General features: G+C 48.2%; 3 protein-coding genes across 3 annotated transcripts in view; all 3 read right to left on the bottom strand.

Annotated features, from left to right (window-relative positions):
- Positions 1 to 2,172: 2,172 nt before the first annotated feature.
- LOC122544260 (protein FAM187B-like) lies at positions 2,173 to 4,546 on the bottom strand. Its single transcript, XM_043683337.1, has one exon. It carries the CDS (start codon positions 4,053 to 4,055, stop codon positions 2,862 to 2,864), a length of 1,194 nt encoding a protein of 397 aa, XP_043539272.1. The 5' UTR covers positions 4,056 to 4,546; the 3' UTR covers positions 2,173 to 2,861.
- Positions 4,547 to 7,772: 3,226 nt separating this feature from the next.
- On the bottom strand, positions 7,773 to 11,112 carry LOC122544233 (protein FAM187B-like). The gene has a single exon (XM_043683310.1). It carries the CDS (start codon positions 11,110 to 11,112, stop codon positions 9,385 to 9,387), a length of 1,728 nt encoding a protein of 575 aa, XP_043539245.1. The 3' UTR covers positions 7,773 to 9,384.
- Positions 11,113 to 14,117: 3,005 nt separating this feature from the next.
- The window catches only part of lsr (lipolysis stimulated lipoprotein receptor), a 133,709-nt gene continuing 130,385 nt past the window's right edge, over positions 14,118 to 17,441 (bottom strand). The window contains exons 8-10 of the mRNA XM_043683309.1: positions 17,256 to 17,384; positions 16,302 to 16,948; positions 14,118 to 15,442 (exon numbers count right to left, since the gene is read on the bottom strand). Of these exons, the coding sequence (XP_043539244.1) occupies positions 15,407 to 15,442; positions 16,302 to 16,948; positions 17,256 to 17,384 (812 nt within the window). The 3' untranslated portion in view covers positions 14,118 to 15,406. The remainder of the gene's footprint in view (positions 15,443 to 16,301; positions 16,949 to 17,255; positions 17,385 to 17,441) is intronic.

The following is a 17,441-nucleotide window of genomic DNA, read 5'->3' as shown; positions in this document are numbered from 1 at the left end:
AGCAGAAGCGAGTTCTGACTTTCACATTTACCCAGTGTACACTGTATTGCAGAGCTAATTGTATTGATTGGTTTTCCAGAAGAAATACTTTATCCAACTTGATCCCTTGTGTAAATTCACAAATTGAAATAGTCATTCCAATCTAATTCCTTCCTTTTCCCATAATCACCTCAAGGGAGGCGATGGTCTAACGACACTACCGCTGGACTATTAATCCAGAGACCCAGGTCATGTCCTGGTAACCCTGGTTTGAATCCCACCAAGGCAGATAATTTCTGTCTTGAGATTTGAATTCAATCGAAAATCTGGTAATAAGAGTCCCACGATGACCAAGAAACTGTTGCCACTTTTCAGTAGAAAAACACCAGTGGTCACAGATCTCCAGTCAGGAAGACACTGTTCTACAACCACCCTGTCTTCTACAACCAAGCAATTTGTATCCAATGTAACAACTCACCATGGATTCCACGTGATTCAGTCTTCAGGACCAGCTTGCCATGATGGACCTTGTTAAATGCTTTCATAAAGTCATAGAGATGTATACAGCATGGAAACATACCCTTCGGTCCAACTCGTCCATGTTGACCAGATATCCCAAGTCAATCTAGTCCCACCTGCCAGCACCCGGCCCATATCCCTCCAAACCCTTCCTATTCATATACCCATCCAGGGGCCTTTTAAATGTTGCAATTGTACCAGCCTCCACCACTTCCTTTGGCAGCTCATTCCATACACGTACTACCCTCTGCGTGAAAAAGTTGCCCCTTAGGTCTCTTTTATATCTTTCCCCCCTCACCCTAAACCAGTTTCACAACATCTTTCCGATAGGAAGGAGACCAGAATTGCATGCAATATTCCAACAGTGGCCTAACCAATGTCCTGTACAGCCGCAACATGACCTCCCAACTCCTGTACTCAATACTCTGACCAATAAAGGAAAGCATACCAAATGCTGCCTTCACTATCCTATCTACCTGCGACTCCACTTTCAAGGAGCTATGAACCTGCACTCCAAGGTCTTTGTTCAGCAAAACTCCCTAGGACCTTACCATTACGTGTATAAGTCCTGCTAAGATTTGCTTTCCCAAAATGCAGCACCTCGCATTTATCTGAACTAAACTCCAACTGCGACTTCTCAGCCCATTGGCCCATCTAATCAACTGCCCTAACCTTATCATTCATTGTCACCTCAATGAACTCAAATTTAAAAATAGAAAAAAAATTAGAATCAACTCAAATTTAAGCCCTAAAAAGTCCTTTCTTTTTCAAATATGAGTAAATCCTGTGCTTAAGAACCTTTTCCAATAATTTCCCTTCCACTGATACTGGGTCTATAATTTACCATTGCCCTTCTTACACAAAGGAACAATATTGTCTATTCTACACTTTACTGGCACCTCCAATGGCTCCAGATGATACAAAGATCTCTGTCAAGGCCCCAGCAATCTCTTTCCTTGCTCCTGTCTATATCCTGGGATAGATCCCATCAGGCCCTGGGGACTTACCTACCTTTCATATAATATCTCCTCCATCTTAATATCGAAATGCCCTATTCTTACCATCATTCATGTCCTTCTCCTTGGTGAATGCTGGTGTGAAGTACTCATTAAGGACCCTACACACTTCCTCTGGCTTCATGTATAAAGACCCTCATTTCGTGTGTGGACCTATCTTTCCCTAATTACCCTCTTGTTCCTGATATATATGTCTTGGGATTTTCCTTAATCCAACTTGCCAAGGACAATTCATAGCCATCTTTAGCCCTTCCAAATCTTTCTTTCCTGCTTCCTCAAGGACCTTGTCCGATTTCAATTTCCCAAACCTTACACATTTGTCCTTTTTGACTAAATTTTCAATATCTTTGACCCCTAGGTCCTATGAGACCTCCATCTCAGTTTACATTGAATAACCTTTCTCCTCTCAGAATCCACCCCAGTTGTTTTTCACTACTGCTCTCTGTCTTCAAGGTATCCTTTCTGTCCTCTCCATAGTAAACGGCTTAACAATAGAACGGTTGATTCATTCCTGGAGTACGTACTGTGTGTTGGGGTGGGGCAGGTTCTGTTTGAGGTACAGAGTAGATAGGGAGATATTTTCCCACGTTAGGAGAGGGGGTAGTTCTGAGGTAAGTGGCAGCTGGTTTAGAGAGGATGTGAGGAAGGTTTTCTTTACCCAGAGAGGTAGTAGGATATTGAAGAAGTATTTGGATAGGAACTTGAACTGGTATGGTGTACAGGTTAAGTGATGGAAAATGTGATTAGATAGAAACTTGATGACTAGTGGGAATTCTATGAGCTGAAGGGCCTGTCTCTGTGCTGTAAAAACTCTAATTCTCTAAAAGGGCTAGTGTGGAATGTTGTCATGTCCACTGTTGAACTAATACCTCCCTCCCTCCCCCTGACTACTCACTGTATATTCGACGGTTTGATCAAATCTTTAAACAATCAGCTGTCAAACTTCTTAATAAATACAAAGAAGGAGGAAATGGATTGTGGAATTTGAGGGCATAAACACAACAGAACATCACTGTTTGTGTGTAAACCTTTATTATTAAAAGAGAAAAGATCACTTTATCACAATTTCTAATAATTGCTTTCCTGAGCTTTGAAGTTTAATTTGAATAAAGGGAATGAAACATTTCAAATGGCCTTTGTGAAACGATTGATGCAGGTTAGAGCCAACACTTTGTCTCCCATTACCTTCTGCATTTCCCTGGCACCGGCAGAAAACAGCAGGGGCCGGACAATCTTTGCCATTCTCTCACTGTCTGCAGTAATAATTCCAGTGGGTGTAAACGCTCTCACCCTCTGCCCAGAGGAACTCCCTACCAAGGGTTATCTTCTCTCTGGTCACCACATTGCTTACCACTGGATAAGCTGGTGACGGCGGGTGTAACTGCAGAAAGCGTACAAGAAGGTTAACATCACCAAGAGCAGCGAAACCACGCCGAGGGATAGCAGGATGTACCAGATCAGTGCCATGGTACGGTGGGCAACGATCATCCTCCTCCTGAATGGTCGGAAGACTTTGAGGTGGAAGGAGGCAGCCAGTCTGTCAGAGATAAAGCACCTGTAGATTCCTTCATCTGCAATCTCTACATCCTGGATGGTATAGGTGCTGCTGCCTATGGCTTGGTCCAGAGAGTGGCTGCCCTCCATTTGCTGGGACAGGCCCCTGCTGGTCCTCGGATGCCTCGTTCTGGTCCTCTGCTGGGTAAGCTCTCTTTGCCAGGTCGCTGGGCTGTAGATGGAGGAGTCCGGGCAGTGGAATGTCACTTTGCTGTGAACATTGACCAGGTAAGTCTCGAAGAGGAGGACCCGGTTGTCATTGTCTAATACCAAAGGGCCACCTGGGACTAAGTGGCGGTGGTGGACCTGGGCCACGGAAGGGGACTGACAGGGGACATGGCAGGCTTCAAGGGAAAGCTCGGGGCCACGGGGGGGCAGCTTCTGTGGCCCCAGAGACAGCAGGCCACATGGCATGGGGTCCTCAGCCTTACTTGATGATTGGGCATAGCAGAAACCCAGGCGTCTCCTGTATCCTGGGACACCACAGTGGTCACAGCGCCCCCAGGGGCTCCAGACAGTGAACATGTAAACACCCTGCCCCCCGACCTCCGCCCTGAGGTTGGGAAGTACTGTCCCACCCTGCAACCCCCCAGACAGGTGGAGCTGCTTCACATCCTGCACGTCCACCTCATAATACGTCAGAGTCTTGGCCCCTGCACGGCACAGGTAAATGCCAGAGTCCCAGATGGTGGGTGAGTGGAGGAGGAGGAGACCATCGCTCTGCAGGTCCCAGCCAGCTCCTTGGATCTGGTTGGATGCCAACAGACGGACCTGCCCGGACTCTGGCTCTGAGCTGTTCATGTAAAACCAGGAGAGTTCTCCCTCCTGTCTCGGCCAATCCACACAGACCAACAGCACTGGGTTACTGCTGACCAAAGCAATTTGGCAGAGCCGGTGACGAGAACAGGATATTGCTGTCCCCAACGACACAACCTGCCAACAACTAAACCACAGCAGGGTAACCAGGACAGGCCAGTGTACCAACATGATGGAGCACCCACGTCTTGGTCACAGGCTTTGCCCTGGGTCGTCCAGCTCAGAAAACAGACCAGACCACCCCACACACCTTCCTGCCCTCCCCACCCCCCAACCTGCCCCATTCTGTACATCGCCATGGGGACAGCAGTGAGGTGAACAATCTCCTGACCATCAGCTGTTTGTTACAACATCGGACATTCACTGGCAGGCTCTACTCTGCACAGCCAGAGAGATCCACAGTCACTTTGTCCAGCCTCAAGATACAGCCTGAGAATACATTCACCTCAAATAAATCCAAACCTCTCAGTAAACTCCACACCAACGCAGTCAGTGAATTACAACAGGTCTTTGTAGCTGAAATGAGACATCAGATTCAGGCCCACACTTGCAATTGCAATCCTCAGGAATTACACATCCAGAACACAGCTACCCAGGAGGGAGTTACAGACTGGAATCTAATCGAGGGGTTCGGGGTGGTTTATATACAGAATAACAGATACCCCGGGGAGGGAGTTACAGACTGGAATCTAATCGAGGGGTTCGGGGTGGTTTATATACAGAATAACAGATACCCGGGAGGAAATTACAGACTGGAATCTAATCGAGGGGTTCGGGGTGATTTATATACAGAATAACAGATACCCCAAGAGGGAGTTACAGAATGGAATCTAATTTAAGGGGTTTGGGGTGGTTTAGATATAGAATAACAGATACCCCGAGAGGGAGTTACAGACTGGAATCTAATTAAGGGGTTTGGGGTGGTTTAGATATAGAATAACAGATACCCCAAGAGGGAGTTACAGACTGGAATCTAATTTAAGGAGTTTGGGGTGGTTTAGATATAGAATAACAGATACCCCGAGAGGGAGTTACAGAATGGAATCTAATTAAGGGGTTTGGGGTGGTTTAGATATAGAAAAACAGATGCTCAGGAGTGTGTTGCAGAGAATTTGAGGGGTTAAGAGTTATTTTGATATATAGAACAGGGCACAGTTTGAAGCCTCTTTTGTTGTTTTTTTTTGGATTTTAAGATTAACATATGGTTCAGTCAGCATGCTCAGTATTTCTGCTGATTCCATTAGTTTAATAACTAGCTGTTTACTAAAATAACTTATGGTTCAGTCAGCATGCTCAGTTTTTCGTTTAATAAAATAACTAGCTGTTTTAACATTCACCTGCTTCCCTCAACTGCTGTTTCTATTTTCAGCCCCAGTGAAGCTGTCACTGTGTGTCTGCCACCTTCACACATGCCTTGTTGGCTTTCAATCCAGCTTCCGTCATCACACAGTGTGTATTTATACGCCAGTGCTCCTCCTCATGGACACATGGATTTCCTCCAATTCCCCACTCCTCCCATAAGTACCTGCCTCATTCCAACTGAATGCTCCTGCAACAACCACAGCCGGCAGTGATGTGAAAATGCGCCTTGATGGTTGGCAGGTGAAACAGTCGCAAGCTGACCCCAATGACACAAACCCTTGGGCAAGAGGTCAGGTTTCAAAGCAGCACTTCTGAGAAAGAGAGAGAGACACGTGGAAGTACTAGATAAGAAAATGTCACAGTTTGGAACGCAGCCACCATAGTCACCTCTGGGCCCCTTCAATTCCTGACACAGCTTGTATCAACATTTTTTCTACCACCAGCCCAGCTTCTGATTTTCCAAACCAAATTTCTCCTGGTTTCTTTATAATCGAAAACATTAAGTCATGCCCAACAGCTCTCAACGCAGACTCCCTTTCTGCTGAAGTCTCCAAGTGGGTAAAAGGAGTTCAGAAAGATTCTGGTTACCAATTCGACAATCACCATTATAACCTCACAGGTTGGTAAGAGTGTTAGAAATGGAGCATTCACTTCAGCAGAAGTCGTAGCTGAGTTGTTTGGATGGAAAATGGCTGAAAACTAAGATTACAGGAGGTTTGAGAAAGACTTGGCAAAGATCCAAAGGGACAACTGGTAGAGGAATAAGAGAGGGTCACAGATGCTGCTTATTTCCAGTAATTCCAAGTTTAGCTGTTCTAATACTGACTCCTAGACTTTATGGGTTGGAAGTAAACCTGGCTCAGCTATTTTAAATGCAATTCTAATTGTGGTAATGAAAACTAAGTGCAGGGTTGGGGTTGGAGTAGCTATCCCTTGGAATCAAAGAGTACTGCCTGGAGCATGAAGAATGAGATAAGCCACTGGGCAAGTAATCCAGAACCCTGACTACTGTCCTGGACATGGATTTGAATCCTGAGAAAGGTGGTGAAATTTGAATTCATTAACAATTTGAAATAAAAGGTTAGCCCCAATGGAGACCATGTAGCCACTGTCAATCATTAAAAACACATCTTTGATCACTAAGACCTTTCGGAGAAGGCAATTTGTCATCCTTACCCAGTCTGGATCTTCATGTGACTCCAGACCCACAGAAATGTGGACTTGTAACTTCCCTCAGGGCAATTAAGGATCGGCATAAATCTACCACGTACCAAGATGAAATAATTTTTTAAAAGGTGGGTTTAGGAAAACAATGCACCAAATCCTGGTGGGAAGCAAATCAGACTGCCTACCAAGTGTGATTTGTCGAACAGGCTGCTTGGAGACCATGGGGACAGGAAGCTGTACAGTCATGCAGAGAATTTTGCCTTAGCGTTACGGACTCCTGTGCCAGATTTATGTCATCAGGTCCAAGACCAGTTTCTTTCCCAGCCTCATATCCCAATAGCATTGAATGGCTGCCAGGTATAAAAGAGTCAAATATGGCCTGTAAAATGGAGTGCAGCAATAGGCAGCTCGCTCTCAAGCAGGACACTATGCAGAAAAGCTCACAATGAACGACTCCATAGAACAGAGTTGAAGACAACAATCTTGTACTGGGACTACCTACCCAGGGAAGCAGCATGCATATATGGTGAAAAAGGTGCAACATTAATTTAGGGCAGAACGGTGGCTCTGTGGTTAGCACCGCTGCCTCATCCGGCCAGGGACCAGGGTTTGACTCCACCCTTGGATGACTGCCTGTGTGGAGTTTGCATATTTTCCCTATGCCTGTGTGGGCTTCCTCCCACAGTCCAAAGACCTGCAGGTTAGGGTGGATTGACCATGTTAAATTGCCCAGGGATGTGCAGGCTAGATGGATTAGCCATGGGAAATGCAGGGGCAGGGTAGATTAGGGCTACGTGGCTTGCCCTTTGAAGGGTTGGCAGTGAACTCCATGGGCCAAATGGCTTGCTTCCACACTGTCGGGATTCTATGAACTTCTTGTTAACTTTCTATGAATTCTAGGAGGGCAGGTAGCAATTATGAAAAGAGAATCAACAATTTTGAGTATTTTTAAAATAAAACGTAGCGTACCTGAGAAGACAGCCCAGAGGTTAAGAGCAGTTTAAGATGAATAATGCAAAGTACCTACTGGTCAACGAGATGGCACAGTGGGATACATTTTAAGATGAACAATGAAATTCATTGGTGATTGCCAGAATGAAAGCTAGCCCGGTTCTCCAACCAGAAATGTAGAATTTGCTGCCGCAAGTCATCACGTCTATCGATTTTAAAAGATTGTTTGGATATTAAAGGAAGTGGAAAGCGGGTATTAGATATTCAATAAAGAGGTGAACTAATTTAAAATAAATTGGTCCCAAAGTTTTGCTGTTGGGGAAATGGCACACTTACACCAGCACCAGACACTTTTGTATGTGCAGTCTACAGATAGATGGTAGATAAGAACTCAGACATATCCAGAAGTATATGGACTAGATATTTTAATTTTATAAAGTTACCACAGGCTGGTAATGGCTCTCCATCCAGTTAGCTGGTGGAGATCCCCTGCCAGGTCCTGTTTTATTTTATATAAAAATCAGTGAAGCTCTACCTGATTGTTCAAGAAAAAATTCATTCCAACTCAGTCTCCCAGTAGAGCACATCCAGGGACCTCAAACATATTTCCATCTCTCGCTCACCAAAGTAACTCGGATATCACTGCTGTCATTCATGTAGCCGGCCCAAGGTGACTGTGGTAGCACACTCCTGCTGCATCAGTTGGCAGTTAGACCAGGTCTGACAATTCCAATTCAATCACTCCAAGGTGGTTTGGTAAAGATCTCAAAGAGAATACAGACTGAAAAAACTCCTACCTGCACCAAACAATATCACACAGTAGAAACCAGTTAATACAATACAGTTCAAGTCTGGTAGCTCAAACTGAGCTTGTTCCGAATCTTCCCACTATAGTCAGTCCCGCTGTCTCCCAGATCAATGTTTATAATGGAGTGTGATCTCAGTGCCTCTCCAATACAGTTCAAATTCTTCCATGTACATCAATCACCATCCCTCTAACGCAAGTGAACCAGGGTTGCTCCCAATAAAGCTCAGTCTTACTCAATGTCAATGGCTCTGATGCAGCTGGGTCCCCCAAATGCAGCTTATTCTATCTGGTGTCAGTGCAGCTAAGTCCAAGCATCTCCAATACAGTTCAGCCTTCAGTGCAGCTCGATGCCACGATCTTCAATGCCGCTCAGTACCAGTATCTCCCAGGTAGATCAGTGCCTTCAATGCAGCTCAAAACCAAATATTTCTCAGCTTTTCAGTGTCTTAAATACACCTTCCTGTCCCCAATGCAGCTCATTGCTAATACTTCCACAGCACAGATAGGTGGCTCCAATGTATTTCAAATGGTGATCTCTCTAACACAGCCCATTTCTTGGAGGCATTTAGGTGTTAGTATCTCCAATGCAGTTTAGTGTCATGAATACATTCCAATAGCAACAGCACCATCACCATTTGGGGACAATACAGTTCTCTCTCTCTCTCTCTCTCTAATACATTTCATGGCAGCATCTGCAATGCATCCTATCTCCAATGCACGTGGTGTCTCCAATGCACTTCAATGGCAGCATGTCCAGTGCAGCTTCATGTCTTAATTGCACTTCACTGGCAGTATTTCCAATGCAGCCTGGCATCTTGAAGTGGTCTCGTGTCTCAAGTTCATTTCAGTGTCAGTAGCTCCAATGCAGCCTGACAGCAGCATTTCCGACCCATTTTTGTGGCATATGTCCAGTGCAATTTCATGTCTCCAGTGCAGTTTGATCGCAGCACATCCAATGCATTTCAGTGGCAGTACGCCCAGCGCAATTTGATGTCTGGTATATACTTCAGCAGCAGTATTTTCAGTGCATTTCAACAGCAGCATGCCCAGTGCCATTCGATATCTCCAGTGCAGCTCAGTGGGTGTTATCTTCAGTCATTCGGTTGGTCAAGGTGTGTTGCAGGGGTGAGGGAGGAGGTGGAAGGGGTGGTGAGATGACAAGGAGGTGGGGAGTGTGTGTTCCCCTGTCCCTTCCCATCTCCTGGGGGGTCCTCACAGCACCTCGCACCAGCACGAATGCAGCAGCTCAGCCAGAGCGCTGAGCACAAATACCAGTGCAAAGGAGCCAATGACAGCCCGCAGGACCCCAAGAAGGCGGCGTGACTGCAGCCGGTGTTGCCGGCTGCCGGTGCCATCGTGGAAGGACGACGGTGGCTCAGGCAGCTCGAGGTGGAAGGCAGCAGCCCGGCGGCCTCTCACCCAGCACCGGTACACCCCTTGGTCGGAGCGCCGCACTCCGGCGATAGTGTAGACACCACCGCCCGTCTCCCGGTCCAGCTGATGGCTCCTGTTGCACGATGAGCGGAGCAACTCGAGGCGGGTGAGCAGTACTGAGTCCCGCTGCCAGGATACCGGCGTGTAGACTGAGGCACCTGGGCACTGCAGCCTCACCTCCTCGTATACATCCAGCAGCAGCGTCTCCAGCAGCAGGGAGCGAGGCTGCAGCCACGTTGGCGGGACCCGGAGATCCCCTCTGCCGGCCTGACCCAGACCTAGGCCCTGGTCCCGCTTCAGGAAGTACCCCGAGCCCAGCAGCTCCCGGGCCTGGGCAGCCAGCTCCTCAGCCCCGGAGGAGCCACACTCCCTCCGACAGATCTCGTAGCGGATCTCGGGGCCTCGGCGCGGCAGGACCTGGCCCAGGCGGAGCTGCATGAGGCCACAGGGCTCCTCCTCAGCCCTACCCTCCCCCTCGTCCCTGTCGTCCTCCTCATCCTCATCCTCCTGCAGGGAGGCCCAGCAGAAACCCAGCCTCTTCCTCTCCCCCGGGGCCCCACAGCGGTCACACTCCTGCCAGGGTCCCCAGCGGGTGTACAGCCTGAGGCGGCAGCCTCCAGCCCCGCGGCCTCGGCCGGCCTCCAGCTGCAGCCTGACGCTCTGGTTACGGAGAGGGGCCTGGCCCAAGCCCCGGTGAGACACATGGAGCCGCTCGGCGTCCTGCACGTCCACCCGGTACTGGGCCAGCCTCGTGGCTCCGGCCTTGCACACATAAAGGCCCGAGTCCCCAGGCCGGGCCTGAGCGACCAGCAGGGCCCCAGCCCTCAGGACAGCCCGGCTGCTCAGCTCTGACAGAGGGCCCCGCCGAGCCCGAGCCCCCCGGGGACCAATGAAGGTGCGGGGCTCCCCCAGCTCCGTGTGCCCTGCGGCTCCCCGCGGCCCCGGCCCAGGCCCAGCCCCAGGCCCAGGCCCAGGCCCAGCCCCAGCCCCAGGCCTCCTCCTGTGTCGCCCAGGCCCCGGGCCCGGCCCCTGGCCCAGCCCCAGCCCCAGCCCCGGGCCCGGGCCCGCGCTCAGGTTCAGGTACTGCCAGTACACCGTGTCGTCCCCGTGCTGCAGGGCCCCCGGGCAGTGCAGGGTGAGCGGGTTCTGGGACAGGAAAGGGACGGTGCAGGGCCCCGGGCCTAAGCCGGGCTCCGGACACTCGGACTCGGAGACCTCCTTCTCCAGGAGCCGGGGTAAGCTGCCGATCAGGGCGAACAGAGCCACCGACAGCAGGACCGCCGTCTGCCCGAACATCCAGGCCCCCGCCTCCCTCCCCCCTCCCCGCCGCCAGGAAAACCCGGGGGCGGCCGGCCGGCCGAGGGGGCACCAGGCCCCGTGGGGGCCGGGGGTCACTGTGAGGTCACCAGGGGGTGTGGCTCTGGGCGTCACCAGGTGGAGGTCACCGGGGGCGGGACTACGAGTTGGTGGATCCAAGGGGGAGGGGCTGGACCTTTGTGAGGTCATCACTGAGAGGGGCTGTGAGGTCATCACAGAGAGGGCTGTGAGGTCATCACTGAGGGGCTGTGAGGTCATCACAGAGGGGCTGTGAGGTCATCACAGAGAGGGGCTGTGAGGTCATCACAGAGAGGGGCTGTGAGGTCATCACAGAGAGGGCTGTGCGGTCATCACAGAGGGGCTGTGAGGTCATCACAGAGAGGGGCTGTGAGGTCATCACAGAGAGGGGCTGTGAGGTCATCACAGAGAGGGAGACTGAGGTCATCACAGGGTCATCACAGAGAGGGAGACTGAGGTCATCACAGAGAGGGAGACTGAGGTCATCACAGAGAGGGGCTGTGAGGTCATCAGTGAGAGGGGCTGTGAGGTCATCACTGAGAGGGGCTGAGGTGTCATCACTGAGGGGCTGTGAGGTCATCAGTGACAGGGAGACTGAGGTCATCAGTGAGAGGGCTGTGAGGTCATCAGTGAGAGGGAGACGAGGTCATCAGTGAGGGACTGTGAGGTCATCACTGAGAGGGGCTGTGAGGTCATCAGTGACAGGGAGACTGAGGTCATCAGTGAGAGGGCTGTGAGGTCATCAGTGAGGGAGACGAGGTCATCAGTGAGGGGCGTTGAGGTCATCACTGAGAGGGGCTGTGAGGTCATCAGTGACAGGGAGACTGAGGTCCTCAGTGAGAGGGCTGTGAGGTCATCAGTGAAAGGGCTGTGAGGTCATCAGTGAGAGGGAGACTGAGGTCATCAGTGAGGGGCTGTGAGGTCATCACTGAGGGGCTAAGAGGTCATCATTGAGAGGGTCTGTGAGGTCATCAGGGTGGGGCTCTGTGAGGTCATCAGCGTGGGGCTCTGTGAGGTCACCAGTGAGAGGGGCTGTGTATAGGAGCTATTCCCTGAGGAGGTGGGGCTCTGAGCATCAGAGGCCATGGGGCAGGACTCTGAGGTCATTAGGGTAAGGTCACTGGTAGGTTATCATATGGAAAGTGAAGCTGGATCAGTAATGTCATAGATTAGAACACCCATCTATGTTCAAAAGACCTAGGTCCAACCGATCAACCACTAGAGTGAAGAGCGACCATTACATCACAGAAAAAACAACTGAGGTAAATTAAGCTATGCTGGCAGATCTGGCTGTTTGGTCTTGAGAATTTTGTTCCTCATGTGGTGTGCAAGTGCCACAGTGTGCAAGGCTATGGTCCAAATCATGGAAATTGGGATTAAAGTAAATTAATGCTAGATAAGGGGCATGATTCATAATGGACCAAGTGGACTGTTTGCATGCTGTAAAATACTATGTACCTATGACAATTTAACCTAGTCCCTGTGATTGGCAACATTATGGTGTTTGATTTCTGTAAGGAGAACTTGGTGGGATTAAACATTTTTTAAAATTAGTTTCAACATCTTTAAACTTGTATATAAGTAGTTCTATTTATTCTAATTTCTTTTGTGTAATAAGTTTACTGATTTTGTTCAAAGTAAATCATCAGCATTGTTTGCCATGTGTTTCAGTGAAAGATTGCCTTGTTAAAGCTAAAGAGAAAAATAGTCTATCAAGGCAGATTTCAGTCTGGATCAGACTTGTCCATTAATGTCAATTAGGATTAGAACATCAATGTTCTAATTTTGCCCCATTAGGGCATTAACATCTCTTAATAATAATACATTTTAAATAATTTTATGATGTGTTGTAGAGCATTACAATAATTAATGATTTTCTGTTAGCGACAAAACCTGGTGTGAATTGCTCTTACCTTGAACAGCAATCAGCAAGATGAATTGGTCATCTCAGCTTTGTTTTTAATAACAGCTTGTGAAGCAGGGGCTACAATTATGGGCACACTCTGTCCTATTAAATGGGTCAGTTCTCCCAGCAACCAATCACACTTTCTTTGATTGAACTGTGGACTAAAAATTGTGGAAAAGAGAATGTAGTTTGAAAAATGCAATTCATTGTGTATTGTACATAAAATGTCTCATTCAGGCAGTTATGTTGGGTGGATGGCAGGAGGTGATGGCGTTGAGGATATCTTTTGTTTAGGGATGCTCAGCATAGTTCCTGGGCATGAGGCTACAGGCTTGAGAGTGGATAATACTATAGAAACATTGGTCAGTGAAGAGAAAGCATCTCCTTTGTGGGGAAATATAAATGTAAATGAAAATCCCTAGTAGTTAGTTACTCTCTCTCACCTTTCCTCTTTGAGTGGCTCTCTCTTCAGTCCTCTTGTTGAAAGGAAAAGGGGAGAAACCACTGGCAGAAGCAGCAAAAAGGGCAAATGATCAACCGGTTACTCAGAGACTAATGATCAGAATTCTCCAACCTAGTTATAGCTGAGCAATTCATGTTTCTTTCTTGCTATTAATTAAAAACGGTTTGATCACAACAAGTAGTTACTTTTTTACGTTTATGGGAACCTGTATACATCCCATTACCTTGAATCATACAAAGTCAGAAGTCACACGACACACGTCCAAGAGGTTTATTTGAAATCACAAGCTTTCGGAGCACTGTTCCTTCGAGTTGCCCCTGACAAAGGAGCAGTGCTCTAAAAGCCTGTGATTTCAAATAAACCTCTTGGACTGTAACCTGGCATCATGCGACTTCCAACTTTGCTCATCGACAGCGGCACCTCCACATCCCGAATTAAATGGCGAGGTAGAATTAGAGACATTTCGGAGTTTAATCCAATAATCACTTTTGTGATGACCCCAGGAATCGTGCATCTTGATTTCCAGTGAACCAGCCCGGGGAGATGTGACAGAGTGCAGAGCATTGGAAGATGTTCACTTCTACCCCTGTCATCAGCCTATACTTAGGACTCTCTCTGAATGTTGCAGAGGTGACTGTTTGAAAGATGGAGGCAGGGAAGAACCTCTCTCTGGACCAAGCCAAAGTGTCAGATTGTCAGTGAATTGCACACTGGATTGAGGAGTGTGGTGGCTGTAAAACCTCTTCAGGTTTACACTGTCCAAGATCCACTTCATTGCCAGCTTTGCAGCTCATTAATCAGCTCTGGTTGGCAGGCTAATACAAATATGCTTTTATTGTCCAAATCGGTGAACCTGTACACAGTCAATGTTTTCATTTAGAATTAAAATTCAAATCTTCACAATAGCTGCAGTCCATTTCCATTTTAAAATAAAACTCATAATGGGCCTGTTCTCAGTGAGAATCTACTCGGGCACAATACGTCTCAGATATTATCCACTTATCTCTCACACAATGCTGGACCGGTTTTGTATTTACAAGACAGCAAAAAAACACCACACTATTCTCCAAAGCAAAACACAGAAACAGATTCATTTGTTTGCACATGATAAACCAGTGCACAAAAAAAAAAAGGGTAAAGGCAGAAAGACATGGTCCACTTTAAGGTCCTGGAAATGATACGCAGGGAATTCTCTCTGGACATCAGATCTCACTCAATCACACTGCCCAGTTTATAGAACAGCACAGCATGTCGGAGAGAAACTGTCTGGGACACTTGGAGGATCCCAGGAATAGTCAAAAACGGGGCTAAGTTCAGTTCCCTTTAGAATCACATTCTCTAAAGTCGACAGGCCTGATGGGCAAACTCAGCTGAGAACTCCCAGTTTTACAAGTTATACACTAGAATGCCTGATACACTGCAAGGACATGGTGCAAGAGAAAATATCCTCCACGGGGGAAAGGTATACTTCAAGAATAGCTTGTGGTGTATAAAAACAAGTGTTTCAAATCTAAAAACATTTACAGTTTTTAAAAAAAAATTAATACTAATTGTATAAAAACAGAAAATGCTCCTCCCCTCAGGACCACTGCCTCCTTAATCTATATTTTGGTCGTACCTGGAGGGGAAACTAGGGAGAAACCCTTTGCACTGATCCCCGATAACTGGTGCAGGAGACGGAACTGGGACAGGGCAAGGGATGGTAGAGTGGTGGCAGTTGTGGGCTGGAACAGGGGCACCCTCACCCTCCCTAAACTCCCCAGGTATGGCAACTTCTAAAGGCTCATTTTTCCCACCCCCTCAAGTGTAGGGAGTTTAGATGGAAAATCATTCCGGAACTTTTACTGCAGAAATTGCTCGGAGTTCACAGAAATGTTCAGATATTCCCCCAGTGATATCGGAGATTATAAAGTCTCAAAAAGTATAAAACATTTGAAAAATCAATAATTGAAGAGAAATACAGCTATTTTGACCCATCTGGAGGAGGAATAAAGAATTCGATTGTTAGAGGAGGTAAGAGAGTTGATGCTGGTCAGTTTCCATGGAGATCTGTCACTAGAGGGACTTTGATCCTGTATTAATCCTCTCCTCAACCATTAAACCACCAAACTCTCACGACTGACAGCATCATTCTGTAAAACAAACAAAACAATGTATTTATTGCTTGAGAGAGAGAGGCAGCGAGAGACTCGGTAGCTGGGATTCATGTCCCATAAACCCCTAAAAATTCAATATACTCTAACCGTAGGCCAGAGTCTGGACCCCAGGCACCAGGGCTGGAGCGAGTCCTGAACTCAGGAACAGCACTGGAACCCAGAGCCCATTGGTTCGTGTTGGTCACTCAGCTTTAGACCATTGTCCGAACAGTTGTCACTTAGCATCAGCAACGGGACTGCCCTTTGTTAGAAGATCCACACAATTCAGACATTTTTATCATTCCCACTTATCCCCATCCCGTGCACCCGAGTTAGAATCATAGAATTTTATACGACAGAAGGAGGCTATCCAGTTCATCGCAGATGTACCAGCTCCTGTAAGAGTTATCCAGTTAGTCCCACTCACCAGCCCTATCGCTGTTGCCCTCTAACTTGATCACTTTTTAAATATCTATCTTTTTTTGAACCTCCTGTGAAATCTGCCTCTGCCACTCCCATGGACAGCACATTATAAATCCTAACAACTCTTGAGTAAAGAAGTTTTCCCTCCTCGCACTCTTGCTGACAGTTTTGAAAATGTGATCCTATGTTACTGACATAATGGAAACAGAATGTCTTTCTATACCCTGTTAAAATTGATGGTATTTTTGATCATCTCAATAAAGGTCACTTCTTAACCTTCTCTGCTCCAAGGACAACAAGCTCAATTGTTCTCATCTTTCCTTGTATCTAAAATCCCTCATTCCTGGTATCATTCTAGGAAATCTTCACTGCACTCTCTCTCCATTCTGCCTTAAAGAAGGTGCCCAGAAATCTCAGTTCTGAGTTGACTGACCTTTCTCAGCTTCTTCTCATTTCTACCCCTGGAGGACACGGACTCTGTCTCAGTGTATGGTGGTGGTTGGGGCAGATCCGCGTCTCTCCTGGCCCGGGATCTCGCGGTGGAGCCACTACTGCTGTCCACATCACGGCCTGCACCTCGCTTCTTCCGGAGAACGTCATCCAGGAAGGAATCGTGGTAGCCCCCCGTGGCGTAGTCCCGGCTTCGCTCCAGCTCCATCAGATCATCGCGGCTGCGGCTACGCTTCCTGTACTCTCCGTGGTGGTACTCAGGGGAATAATCTCTGCGCCGCCTGTCATGGGCGTAGCCTCGGCTGGACGCCTCGCTATCGGACTCGCGCCTCCCTCGGCTGCGATCGAATTCCTGACGACCCTGGGGGTAATCCCGATCCCGCCTGCCTATGTCATCAAGGCTCTCCATCGACCGGGCCCGCTGGTGACTCCCACGGTAAACACGATCATCATCGTGCCAACCGTAGTCTCGTCTCGGTGTCTGACGGGACACACTGCTCACAGCACTTTCCTCATCTATGTCCCTGATCGGGGGCATGGCCTGCATACGGACCCTGCCAATGTTGCTGTGTAAGTTATTCCTCGTGTTATGATCTTCGTGCAAGGAAGACACCTCACTCATCGCGGAGGCTGCAGGAGTGGGAAGGGGGGGGGGGGGGGGGGGGGGGAAGAGAGAGAGAGATTTGTGAGACACAAAGCAGTCCCTAGGATTCATGTGGTTAGATTGTAAGCAAGGATAAGGACCAAAGTTTAACAGGTGACCCACAGACGAAAGCCTGCCATGCAACAGCAACAAGCAAAATAGCAGAAAACACAGAACACCAACTGCCCAGAACACCAATCCACCCCATGGTTTCTGTAAATCATTTACTGACAACTGCATTGCCCACTGTACTGTGCGTCTCAAACACACAGTACGCTTTTTCTGTAAACTCACTGTTCTCATATTTCGAGCTGGAGTCACCAGGAGACTTGGGGTCAAAATGGGCAAGTTCCTTTTCCACATAGTACAGGACCCGCATGTCATCGTTGTGCTGATTGGCCTGAATTCTGTAGCCACTGCGCACTGTGAGGGGAGAGAGGGGGGATGGTGGTGTGAGGGTGGGGGTGGTTGAGAGGGGGG

This window comes from Chiloscyllium plagiosum, chromosome 47 (genome assembly GCF_004010195.1).
Source record: "Chiloscyllium plagiosum isolate BGI_BamShark_2017 chromosome 47, ASM401019v2, whole genome shotgun sequence".
Lineage (NCBI taxonomy): Eukaryota > Metazoa > Chordata > Chondrichthyes > Orectolobiformes > Hemiscylliidae > Chiloscyllium > Chiloscyllium plagiosum.
This window is presented reverse-complemented; position numbering and strand designations above follow the sequence as displayed.